The sequence below is a fragment of the Drosophila montana genome, unplaced genomic scaffold, assembly GCF_035044405.1.
Source record: "Drosophila montana isolate Dmon_TW-CO22-7 unplaced genomic scaffold, ASM3504440v1 contig_3684_1, whole genome shotgun sequence".
Classification (NCBI taxonomy): domain Eukaryota; kingdom Metazoa; phylum Arthropoda; class Insecta; order Diptera; family Drosophilidae; genus Drosophila; species Drosophila montana.
This window is the reverse complement of record NW_026998571.1, coordinates 56,696-68,302: the sequence shown is the minus strand read 5'-3', so window position 1 is coordinate 68,302 and position 11,607 is coordinate 56,696. Positions and strand designations below refer to the sequence as shown.

Sequence of the window (11,607 nt, the reverse complement as noted above, 5' to 3'; positions counted from 1 at the left end):
AAGATGTGCGAGCCAGTTGCAGTTATTACCAGCGTGTTCAGTGTACAGTGTACAGAAGCACGGAATTGCAGTTGAGAGATTGCAGTTATTCAACATGAAAGAGCCTCCCTTGCATATCTATTGTTTGGTTTGGCTAATAACTCACTGCCAGATAAAGCGAAATTTTGCGCTACACTTAATTAAAATAATAAACAGCAGGCATATAAATCTCGTAGCTAATATTACGTTAAGATCTGGCGATATGAGCCGACAACCGACAACCGAGAAATTGTCGAGAAATGCACTCACGCCCCTGTCTACGCACACAATTGAATGGGAATGGGCCCTCTCGAGCATGCCACTCACATAATCATTTTATTTAAATTTAATGTAATCCACACACAGTGCCATATTGTACTATATATCTATTTATTATTTATTTTGTTTGTTATTTTGTTTTATTTTTTTCTTTTTGTCGTTTGGGCATTTCGGGCCGCACCATCTATGGACCGAGTGAGCGAGGCACTCAAAACATTTTGTCACATCATTGGCACAAAATTCGTGATATACAGAAAGGCTGACTGCTTGATGTGGCCAAGTATGTGGTACAAGTATGCATTGTTCAGTTCTTTGCATTTATTTATATAAAAACTTAAAAATATAACAACAACGGATGCCTATACAAGTCCTGGCACATCTTCGCCCTCATGCAACTCAGAAAGCATCGCCGCTGGCAAATGCAGCAGGCATAATTTAGTGAACATGAAATGATACAAGCCAATTATTGGCTCTTTGCTATACGATCTTTTAAATACTCTATCTAAATGTCTAATAACAAAAACAATTCAATTCTTAGTAATTGAATTTCTTAAGATTTCTACATTTTAAGGCACTGAAAATCTTGTTGTCTAAAGCCAATTACAGAAATATCAATCAAAGACTTTTGTAAAAAAAACTTATCAAAAAAAACTATTACCAAGAGTAAATGAAAATGGTATACTGGGTGGAACTCTTTGTTCAAAAACAATCTTATCCCAAATAAATTTCTATCAATTGTGAGGAAATGCACTCCCAGGAATAACCTGAATGGATATGCAAATGGATAACGCATTACTTAACTTGTTATTGGAGTAAATATATATTAAGTGTTTCTTTAAGAAGGTTGAGTATTGAACATCCAAATGATTTTCTAGCATTACTTTTTATGAAGTATATGTCAAAAGCTTTGCCTTATAAAGTTATAGCATGGACTTCCCAAATGTTTTTAAGTCACAAACATTTGATCATATTGATGACGCGTTTGAATTAATTTATATTGATCGAGTTTTAAACCAGGCTTTGATTCTCATTTGCGTTTTTCATATATTCTCATAACTTTAATATAACTATAAATATTTTACTTAACAATTACCCGTTGTACTGAAAATATGTGAATCCATACGTATTTTCATAAGCAAAATGTGGACTATATGAAATTTACCCAAAGTTGGCATCTAGCTTATAAGGTTAGACAAATACAATGGTTGGGTTCAGCGATATTTATACTTTGGGACTGAGTCTAAAAGCTAAGAGTTTTTAGCCAAACAAAGTTTTACCAAACTATGATTAGATAAATCCAAAGTCCCAAGCTATTTCGGGCAGGAAGTCCCGCAAAAGTTTGAAAATTTTTGGATAAAGATGGTTTCTAGGAAAAATTATTTGGTTTCAGGTTGGGCTCATAGTAAAAACTAAGTTGAACTTCCGAACCATTTCAAGGCCGGCCTTTATAATCATCATCAAAAATGTGTCCAGAATCGAAAAAAACTAGTCAACGATTAAAGCCTTAACTGCTTCCTAATCCCTTTTAACCACACACGCTCATGTTAATGGATTAAGTTCTATATAAAATGATTTAGAATTATAAAATATTATAAAATATTAGAATCTCTTAAAAAGTAGATAGTATTTAAATAAATTTAGATTTCCGATTTTTCAGCCTTGCCAATTAAGACACATAGTTAATGTACCCATATTCGCTTAGGACGCCAAAATAAATGCTGTGCTTTCATGCCTTCGTTGCCTTCGCCCTCCCCATCCCCTTGCCCTTGCCTGTGCCGCTCTATTCAGACAGAATTCATCAACATGTTACTATGGTGAAAAATATCCATTGTTTTTGAGATGACAGACAGAACTTATTTAAATGCAGATGTCGGCCATAGAGCGAATCACTCTGATTGCTGTCGCTGTGGTATATACACGTCGTGAGTGGCGCCTCGTCTGCCTGTCGAAAGGATTTAACGTCTGGGATTGTTTTCTTTTTGTAGTGCTGCCTGCCGTTTAGCTTAATTTCAACAATCTTTTGCCAAAATGTGTGACGAAGAAGCATCAGCTTTGGTTGTGGACAATGGATCCGGCATGTGCAAGGCTGGCTTTGCCGGTGACGATGCCCCGCGCGCTGTCTTCCCCTCCATTGTGGGTCGTCCTCGCCATCAGGGTGTGATGGTTGGCATGGGTCAGAAGGATTGCTATGTCGGTGATGAGGCGCAGAGCAAGCGTGGTATTCTCTCGCTGAAATATCCCATTGAGCATGGCATCATCACCAACTGGGATGATATGGAGAAGGTCTGGCATCACACCTTCTACAATGAGTTGCGTGTCGCCCCCGAGGAGCATCCAGTGCTGCTCACCGAGGCTCCACTCAACCCTAAAGCCAATCGCGAGAAGATGACACAGATCATGTTCGAGACCTTCAACTCGCCAGCCATGTATGTGGCCATCCAGGCGGTGCTCTCGCTATACGCCTCCGGTCGTACCACGGGTATTGTCCTCGATTCCGGTGATGGTGTCTCCCACACGGTGCCCATCTATGAAGGTTATGCACTGCCACATGCCATTCTGCGTCTGGATTTGGCTGGTCGCGATTTGACCGACTATCTGATGAAGATCCTCACCGAGCGTGGCTACTCGTTCACCACCACGGCCGAGCGTGAAATTGTGCGCGACATCAAGGAGAAGCTCTGCTATGTCGCTCTCGACTTTGAGCAGGAAATGGCCACAGCTGCCGCATCCACCTCGCTCGAGAAGTCGTATGAGCTGCCCGATGGTCAGGTAATCACCATTGGCAACGAGCGCTTCCGTACGCCCGAGGCTCTGTTCCAGCCTTCATTCCTGGGCATGGAATCGTGCGGTATTCACGAAACTGTCTACCAGTCGATCATGAAGTGCGATGTGGATATTCGCAAGGATTTGTATGCCAACAATGTGCTATCCGGCGGCACCACCATGTATCCTGGTAAGTTTATGTTAGCTGCTAGAAACTCTTGCAAGTCATCAACCATGTTAAAGAGAAGTTGTTTGTAATACTTCCTAATTTTTTAAATACCTAAACTATGCTTTGCAAATTTCAGGTATTGCTGATCGTATGCAAAAGGAAATCACCGCCCTGGCTCCATCCACAATTAAGATCAAGATCATTGCCCCACCTGAGCGCAAATACTCTGTATGGATCGGTGGTTCCATTCTGGCCTCGCTGTCCACTTTCCAGCAGATGTGGATCTCCAAGCAGGAGTACGATGAGTCCGGCCCCGGCATTGTGCACCGCAAGTGCTTCTAAACATCCAAGCCATAAAATCAACAGCAGCAGCAAAAACAACAACAACAACAACAATGACACAAATATCAACGAGAACAACAACAACAACAACAACAAGTGGCGTTTATATATAGCCTATATGCGAACATCTTATATACATATCTTATATCTGACATTGGGTATATGTTTAGCTATGGCTAGGCTAGCTGCATCTGGGCGCCTACCAAGCGCTACATGCAAAAGTATCTTTAAAATTACATTTAGTTGAAGAAGCAGAAGATGAAGTTGAAATAGAGGACAAGAGACCCAAAACGAGTAGGTAGAGCATCTTTTATATTTAGTTTCGATTTGGATTTTCATTTGTTTTTAAGTTACGGAGCTGACCAAGACAAAATAAATAAAAGACAATCGGATGTACAATTAAACAATATATATTTATATATATATTTATATATACGATATATATGTTTGTGTCGAGAATGACAGCGAAACATTGAAATGCCATCAAACAATCAGACGCATGTTCAATAGGTTTGCAAAAGTTTTTTAATTACGATAACCAGGGGAATCTTTGAACGCCCAAACGTCAATCAGCAACTTGGGCAAACTTTTCATCTGCCCGTATCCGTATCCGTACAGACTATGTATCCGTGTATCCGTGTATCTGTGTATCTGCTATGGTAGGTAGCCAAGTTGCTCACGCTCTTTGCTTGGCTGTCAAATTTTTCGGCTCAACTTGGTCGCATCTCTCACGGAAGTTCTTCCAACTTGCTCGGTGTGCCTGTGTGTGAGCATCTTCTAGCGCTTGTGTTGTTAGCCATGATTTATGCCTCGACTGAGTGACTATATGACCGTGTACATATGTCTTGTGTTGTCATGTACCAGCTGCGCACTGCAACTTAATGCTCGTTATGTTTCCTCCCTATACAAGTACATATATCAATATATGTACATACATATATACTCTAGACTCTGAGTGCGCGTGTGATATATTTGCAACTTGTCTAAAGTGCAAGCTAAACTTTGCAGTCACTTTGAAACAACACGCTAAAGACATAAGAGCAACAGTAAACTGGTCAAAAACGTGCTGTACCTGTCACTTGGCCATAAACTTTTGTGGCTACAAACTGAGCGGTTGGCTAGGTGCAAAAACCACAGCGTAATTACATGGTCAACATGTTAGGTAAACTTTTTACAACATTATAAAAACCCAGGACAATTCCAAACTTTTAATGAAAACGATGCTTGGGACTAACTAATTTAGTTTACCAACTAATTGTCATGTTAAACTATCGAATTGCTGACTGCAAGTTTTATATAGTTAGTTGCTTGCAATCTGTGTGTAAATTAGAGTCCTGCAATGCTTAATACATTGACTTTAAACTTGGGTAATTGATTTAACCGAAAGCCAATAGATTCCTGCATATGAGTATCGTTCTGAGCAGTGGTCGAATAAATCATTTACCAAACTCAAAAACATTCATTATAACGAAGTTCAACCTGTTCGAGTCGGCAACATGTTCGAACCACATGTTCGAGCTGTCGCAACCGAGTCGATTCGCTCGAACACAATGCAAATAGTCGAGTTTGGAGAGAGTCCGATCAGCAGGAGCTGAATGATTAGCCGAACTTTTAGCCGAGTCTACCGACTCACGCTTTTTTAGCTTAAACTCGAACTAAAAAAGTTTGAGTCTTGACTAAATGCTTGAGTATCCGAATCGCATTTCGATTGACTCTACGCAGGCCTCCAGTGTGCTTCTCTTATAGCTTATACCAAATAAATATGATTAAAATATAAATATAACAGGCTTATAACGAAGCTTATGATCGATTCTATAAACAATATACAATCAACTACTTGTGTTCTGTAGAGTCGATCAAGCTTAATACAATAATTTTGACAGTATAATCTCGTTTACTGTTTTAAGACCAAGTATCATTTTGATAAACAAATAAAGAAGGCAGAGCCATATGTTTAATTTATCTACGAATAAAAGACATCAGATAAATTAGTTAGAGAAAAATCAAAGAAACATGTATACAAATATTAATATTATTTTCCATTATTTATGTAGGCAAGCCGAGCCGAACTGATTTTAGGAACATCATAATAAACTCTCAGGCTATACAAAATGTACTCGCATGCAGTATACTAGCTTAAAATGCAACATTCCATTCAATTGAGAGTTAATACATTCTGACAATTTCTATGAAATTCTATCATAAATGCCAGGACAACAACAGCTAAAATGTCAATTGCATTCATTTTGTACAGATATCAAATGGCGCATACGCAGCGTGTGCCCAGAAAGTTTGCATTTGTCTGTCTATCATTCCCCTTGCTTCCTCCCCGCCGACTGACATGTGTGCGTGTGTCTATTGTGATTGTTGTTCCATTAACCCAACATGACCCCCCGCGTACCCAAGTGCGGTGTCATTATTTAGCCAAAACGGAATCACAGAAATTAGGGCCAACAATAGGGTCACGTTAAAAGGCTCTTGGTCAGCAAAAGGAAGGCTGGGCTGTGCAGGCTGGCCGCTCGCCAGTTGCCAGTTGCCAGATACTCAATCAATCAGTGCAGAGTGCCAGCCCACAGCGGGGGTGAGGAGCTGGTTATGGGCCATTCAATGTGGGGACTATCAACAAATGCCAGGCGCTTGCATTTTGAATTTGTTTTTGCACTGTAGCGCATTTAATAAAATGGCTCAAAGTCTGCTGCAAAGCCGTTAGTTTTTGCTGAAATCCTGGCCCACGTGGGTGGCGCTGTCCCTAATGTTGTATTTATACCCAGTGCACAAAGGTAGGGCTAAAGTGGGCATATTGAATTTCAATGCAGATGAAACGGAAAGGGTAAACAGTATCGGAAAGTATTCAATGTTTGTGTTGGAGATGAGATGACGAAAAAGTTTTAATAATCGCAGTCGTCAATAGATGAGTTGTCTAAGAGTGTGGGTCAACAGCGTGGATCCAAGTTCGAATCCAAAGCTAGTTAATGGTATATTCATTGTATTTATTAAAAAAGAAAATTTTGTTCTAAGGTTTGTTGATGATGATCAACAGATAAGTTGTTTAAGAGAGTGTGTGCATGGTATATTGGTATATTCATGTATTGTATTTATTTTAAATGGAAATTTAGTTTTATATTTTGTTACTAAGAATAGCAACAACAAAAAAGTTATTGTTATGTGAAAGGTTGATTCAGGATTTCTATCTTTAGAGATCAATATTATTAAAAAAAAAATTACAGAAAGACTTGATAGTAAAAAAAGTTAATATTAATTAGAAATATTTATTAAAAATACCTAATTACCCCTTAAAAGTATTATTCCTTAAAATGGAAAAAAGGTTTAGTTCTAAATATCTCTCATTGTAACTTAAATATTTTTTTTACTTTGATGAAATTGAAATTGTTTTAACTTTGTTGAGGCTGTTTAAGGCTGCAGCTGTGTCTTACACGGCTGCTACAGGATATCTATTAAGTTGATCAGTCTTCATTCTCACAATCGAGCTTGCTGTTGTTGTTTTTAACACTTTTATATGGGGCATTAAATTGAATTTAATTGCAGCTGCCGCCCAGCGCAATGTTCGAAGCTTGGTTTTGCTGTTTGTTTTGCTTGTTTGCAATTCTCGTTTTGTGAGAATTGTTTTGTATTTTGCAACTATTATTTAAGTGGCCGGCAATTCAGTTTGCTGGCCATTCTAGCTTGTTGATTTTATGCTAATTTAATGCACTTGCTCAATTTAAGCTCCACCCCCTTTCCGGCCCGGCCCGGGTCGGCTCTGCCCCGTTCCGGTCCAGGCATTGATCTCAATATAATTTGCTGCTAATGCGCAAAGCACACGCATCGCAATATTTGCCATTTTCATTATGTAAATTTTGCCAGCGAGGCGCACAAATATTGACATTAAAGCCAAGTTAACGAGTTGCCCGCACAGGAAGTGTCGAGTCTGGAACGGAACTAGGACCTGACTTGGACATGACACGGCCATCTACGTAGTTGGGTAGCGTGGACATGAGTTGAGCTGAGCTGAGCTGTCGTTGCTTTTGACAAGCTAACAAATTGTTTTTCCGGCTTGAGGTGCACCACATGCAAACAGGAAATTAATATATAAAAGGGCCCCAGCTACAAACTACATAACCCCAACCGAAAGCTGACCGTAACAGACTTTGACTTTGACATCGACTCGATTCCATCATCGTCCCCGTCATCATCATCATTATCAACATCGTCAGCATTTTCATTCAACTTTAATTCAAATTTATGTAACTAATGCTGCCCAAAGCAGAAACCGCCACAGACACGAAAGGGCAGAACTTTAAAGTTTTGCGCCAAAAGGAAAATAACAAACACACGGAAATTCAGAAGGTGTCAAAACAAAAAGGTAAGGCAGGTGTTATTTGATTGACGAATCGAATCGAATTCGAATCTACCCAAAAGCAGTTTCAAAGAAGCAAAAGATTTTTGTTATAGCACAGAAGCTCAATTTTTAGGCCAAATTTCCAAATGATTTGAACAACTTTAGTGTACATTTTTATCTTTAAATATATTGTATATTAATATATTCTCTTCACAGCTTTCTCTGGCGCAGCTCATTTAAAGGCAGGTCTTCAAGTCCAATTAAAACTGTGAATATTTTATTTAAAATTCTTTTATTTATTTATATTTGCCCATTCTACTGAAAATATTGCATATTTTCATATAGCAGTTGCGGGCTAAATTTGTTATCTACTCAAAATTGGCATTCTCCAAATATGATTAGATGAATCGAATTGTTGGGTCCCTGGTTAGTCATACTTTAAGCAAGTTTTATATTTTAAGTCAAGCCCTTTTTATTTTGGCTTGCCTTTTTATTTGACAAATATTTGTCTTTAGATTGGGTTCATAGTAAAAACTTAATTGGAATTCCAGGCTCGAATCGTTTCGATTTGTTGCCCTGATTTAAAGTAGAATATTCAATTCAGCAAAACTATTTTCTTTTTATTTTATGCTATGCATTCAATTGCTACTATCAAGTAGAACTAATAGCATAAATAATGTAAGTCTATCTATCTACAGCTCCATTAATTGAATGTGGACAATATTTTAAAATAAATTGCAGTTTAAGCAAATCTCAATAGCTATAAATAATTTGTAATAATCTGATAATTATCATAATGCTTGCAGCCACTTAATTGTTGGCAACAATTTTCAAATGAACTTTGCACATTATTAGCCTGGTTGTAATCAGCATCATGAGCCGCATTAACATTGCGTATCTGATGCAGCAACATATTCAATTCGTTTGGGCCTTCCACAGCAGCAAAAATGACGCTGGAGAGGATTTGTCTCGGCTTTTACAGCTCTTCGAGCTGTTCAATTGATTGTAACGTTTGGTATGCATTTTTTTCTTTCAATAATCAGTGCATTCACTTATGAGCAGGCATTAATTGAATTAAAAGTGCAGTGAGAATACGGGGAAGAGAAGTGGCGCGGAGTTAACTAAACGTGAATGACGGAATACCATCAATGTTGTCGACATTCTCGTGCTTGTCCTTTCCGAACGCAGAGGCATTTTGCGTTGCCTTGGATATGGATCAGGGACAACGTTGCAGTAGGTTGCGTGCTTATCGGCAAGGCGGCTTGCTGTTAAGTTTCTGAAGCCACCCACCCACCCACACACATATCTGTGTCGGAGGCTGTGCTTTCTACCTTTATAAATAAGGCAGGCAGTAACAGGTGCGCGGAGATAGAGAGAGGCAGCTGAGCAGGCAGTTGAGTTGCCGTCCTGGGTTTTGTTTGGCTGTTGTTTGCCGTGGCTCGTTACACTTCACTGGCTGCGCCAACATTGACAGAGATGCGATAATCGCTTCATTCAAGCCATAAGCCTTAAAGCAGCCAATGCAGTCGTGTGTAGAGCCTCCTCCCAGCCAGCTGATGAGTCGGCGCGGGGCAGCGGGCAGCGAACAGAAGCGGGCTAAAAGCGAAATTTGTAAGCGAGTTGCCCACATTAGAGTTTATCCATGAGTGAAGCTGCTGCATTAGAAGCTTTCCCCAAATATCTCTTTCACCTGCTCAGGTATTTCAATGCTCATTCGTTCACATCTATTATACCTACATCGAATTGCCACCTCGCTTGACTAAGCTCCCCGACACTTGTTCCCTCGGTTTTATTTCGAGTTTTATTTTCAAGTTTTCTGCCTGTTATCGTGTGCTCACTCCTCTCTGATTCCGTGCTTAGAAAGGCTTTCACATTTTGGGGAAGTTTTGATTAAAATCTAAATGGTTAGATAAATAAATGTTTTGTCACAATTTTAAGAATGTTGCTGACTACCTAATACAGGTTCACAATTTGATATCAGCTTAAAGCATGATTCCCGCAAATATATCGATTTGCCAAATATTTTTGGAGTGATTCCTAGTCGAGGTTATCAGTAGTCTTCATTACAAACATTAGACTTCATTAGACTAGATAATTGCAATTAACCTCCAAATTTTTATGACTACCTTTAAAACTGTCGGAGACATGGGAGACACGCCCATGCATTGGGCGTGGTTCAACAATTTTAACATTTCCTCTGAGTCGATTATATATTTATTTGTATATTCGAAATTTTACGTACATACATATTTATGTGTTACATACATTTGCCAAGCCAATTAACCTTTTTTCACACATTTTTAATGCTTTTCGGGTATAAAAATGTAATCGCATAAATATTAGGCGCCGCCACTACATACATACATACATATATACTTATTTACATACATAGAATACACTTTGGCCAGACAAGCATAATCATCAGCGGTTAAGACGCACAATCTCTCAGCCAGACTTTGTCTCCCCTCTCTCACCCACAAGCCTAATCATGAATGACCGCAACGACAAATTTTTATGCATTCATACACACATATATGCCACGTACACACCTATATATTTACACATGTATGTATGTACGCATACCGGCCAGCGATGAGACTGTCAAAGAACAGCTGCTGGGTTTGCCTTGGCTGGAATTCATACATGCATACATATTTATATGCATGTACATATGTATGTAGTAGCAAATTTATGTATAATTTGGCACAAAACTTAGGCATATGTTTTTATGTGTGCATTTTAAATGAAATGAGCATGCACTTACCCAACTTTAGTGTAGGCTCTTGTCCTTTGCAAGAAAATGGGTATTCTTTGTCGAAATCCAGTTCACACATTCAAGCTCAAGTGTTTAAATAATTGAAACCAAATATTAAATTCACGCACTTTCACATTTTCAGCTTCATAAACAAAAACACAACTTATTATTAACTTTGAATTGAATATTTTATTTAAACATAAGTATATAACACTGTTGCTTCCACAAAAATCAACTCTGGCAGTTCTTATTAGCCGAGCGAAAAAGAATATGAATGAATGTATAAAATTATTAACAGTAAGGCAAACCTACAAGCATACATACATACATACATGATGCGATGTAGGTGGATAGGGAGACAAAACAAAATGCATGGCTGCATTTTGCTCTGCCTATGCTTCTTGCATCAATTTAATATTTTGTGACGTCACAAGATTTTTTTGTTTTGCTTTGTTAATAACCATGCATTTGTACACTTAAATAATATTCGTAGATTTGCCTATTTAATGATTTATTGTATAATTGATAAGCTGTCCACTTAACAAAGTGATAAGCAGTGACGTCACAAATTTGCGCTTACAAGACATGTGTATTTGTACCACAAATGTCAGAGACTAAACGGCTTTGAAACCGAGATCAAAAAGAAGAAGATGAGAAGAAGCAGCAACAGCAGAAGCACAACTCAGACAAGATTATTTTGTTTTGCCCTAATTCTCTATTCCTTCCCCTTCCTATGTATGCACATACATATGTTTGCTTTACCGTTTATTTTCATATGTTTGTTTGTATTCGCGTCTTATGAGAAGTGGAAGCGTCGATTTTCGTGGGTGAATTATTATTATTTTTGCATTTAAATTGTGTGTTATTGAGAATTTCTAATGAGTGAAGTGAAATGTGTGTGTGTTTTTTTTATGTAAATGTAATGTGCCTGAATTTAAATTG

General features: G+C 38.4%; 1 protein-coding gene across 1 annotated transcript; it reads left to right on the top strand.

Annotated features, from left to right (window-relative positions):
• The first annotated feature begins 2,133 nt into the window (after positions 1-2,133).
• Act79B (Actin 79B) lies at positions 2,134-3,978 on the top strand. Its single transcript, XM_064692948.1, has 3 exons — positions 2,134-2,219; positions 2,283-3,250; positions 3,366-3,978. Exons 2-3 carry the CDS (start codon positions 2,326-2,328, stop codon positions 3,569-3,571), a joined length of 1,131 nt encoding a protein of 376 aa, XP_064549018.1. The 5' UTR covers positions 2,134-2,219; positions 2,283-2,325; the 3' UTR covers positions 3,572-3,978.
• The last annotated feature ends 7,629 nt before the right edge of the window (positions 3,979-11,607 follow it).

What these genes read in the sequence shown, in the direction of transcription:
- Act79B (XM_064692948.1), top strand. Translation starts at nt 2,326, where the DNA reads ATGTGTGACGAAGAAGCATCAGCTTTGGTTGTGGACAATGGATCCGGC. An exon ending in CGGCACCACCATGTATCCTG is followed by an intron (nt 3,251 to 3,365) that starts GTAAGTTTATGT and finishes TGCAAATTTCAG; the next exon opens with GTATTGCTGATCGTATGCAA.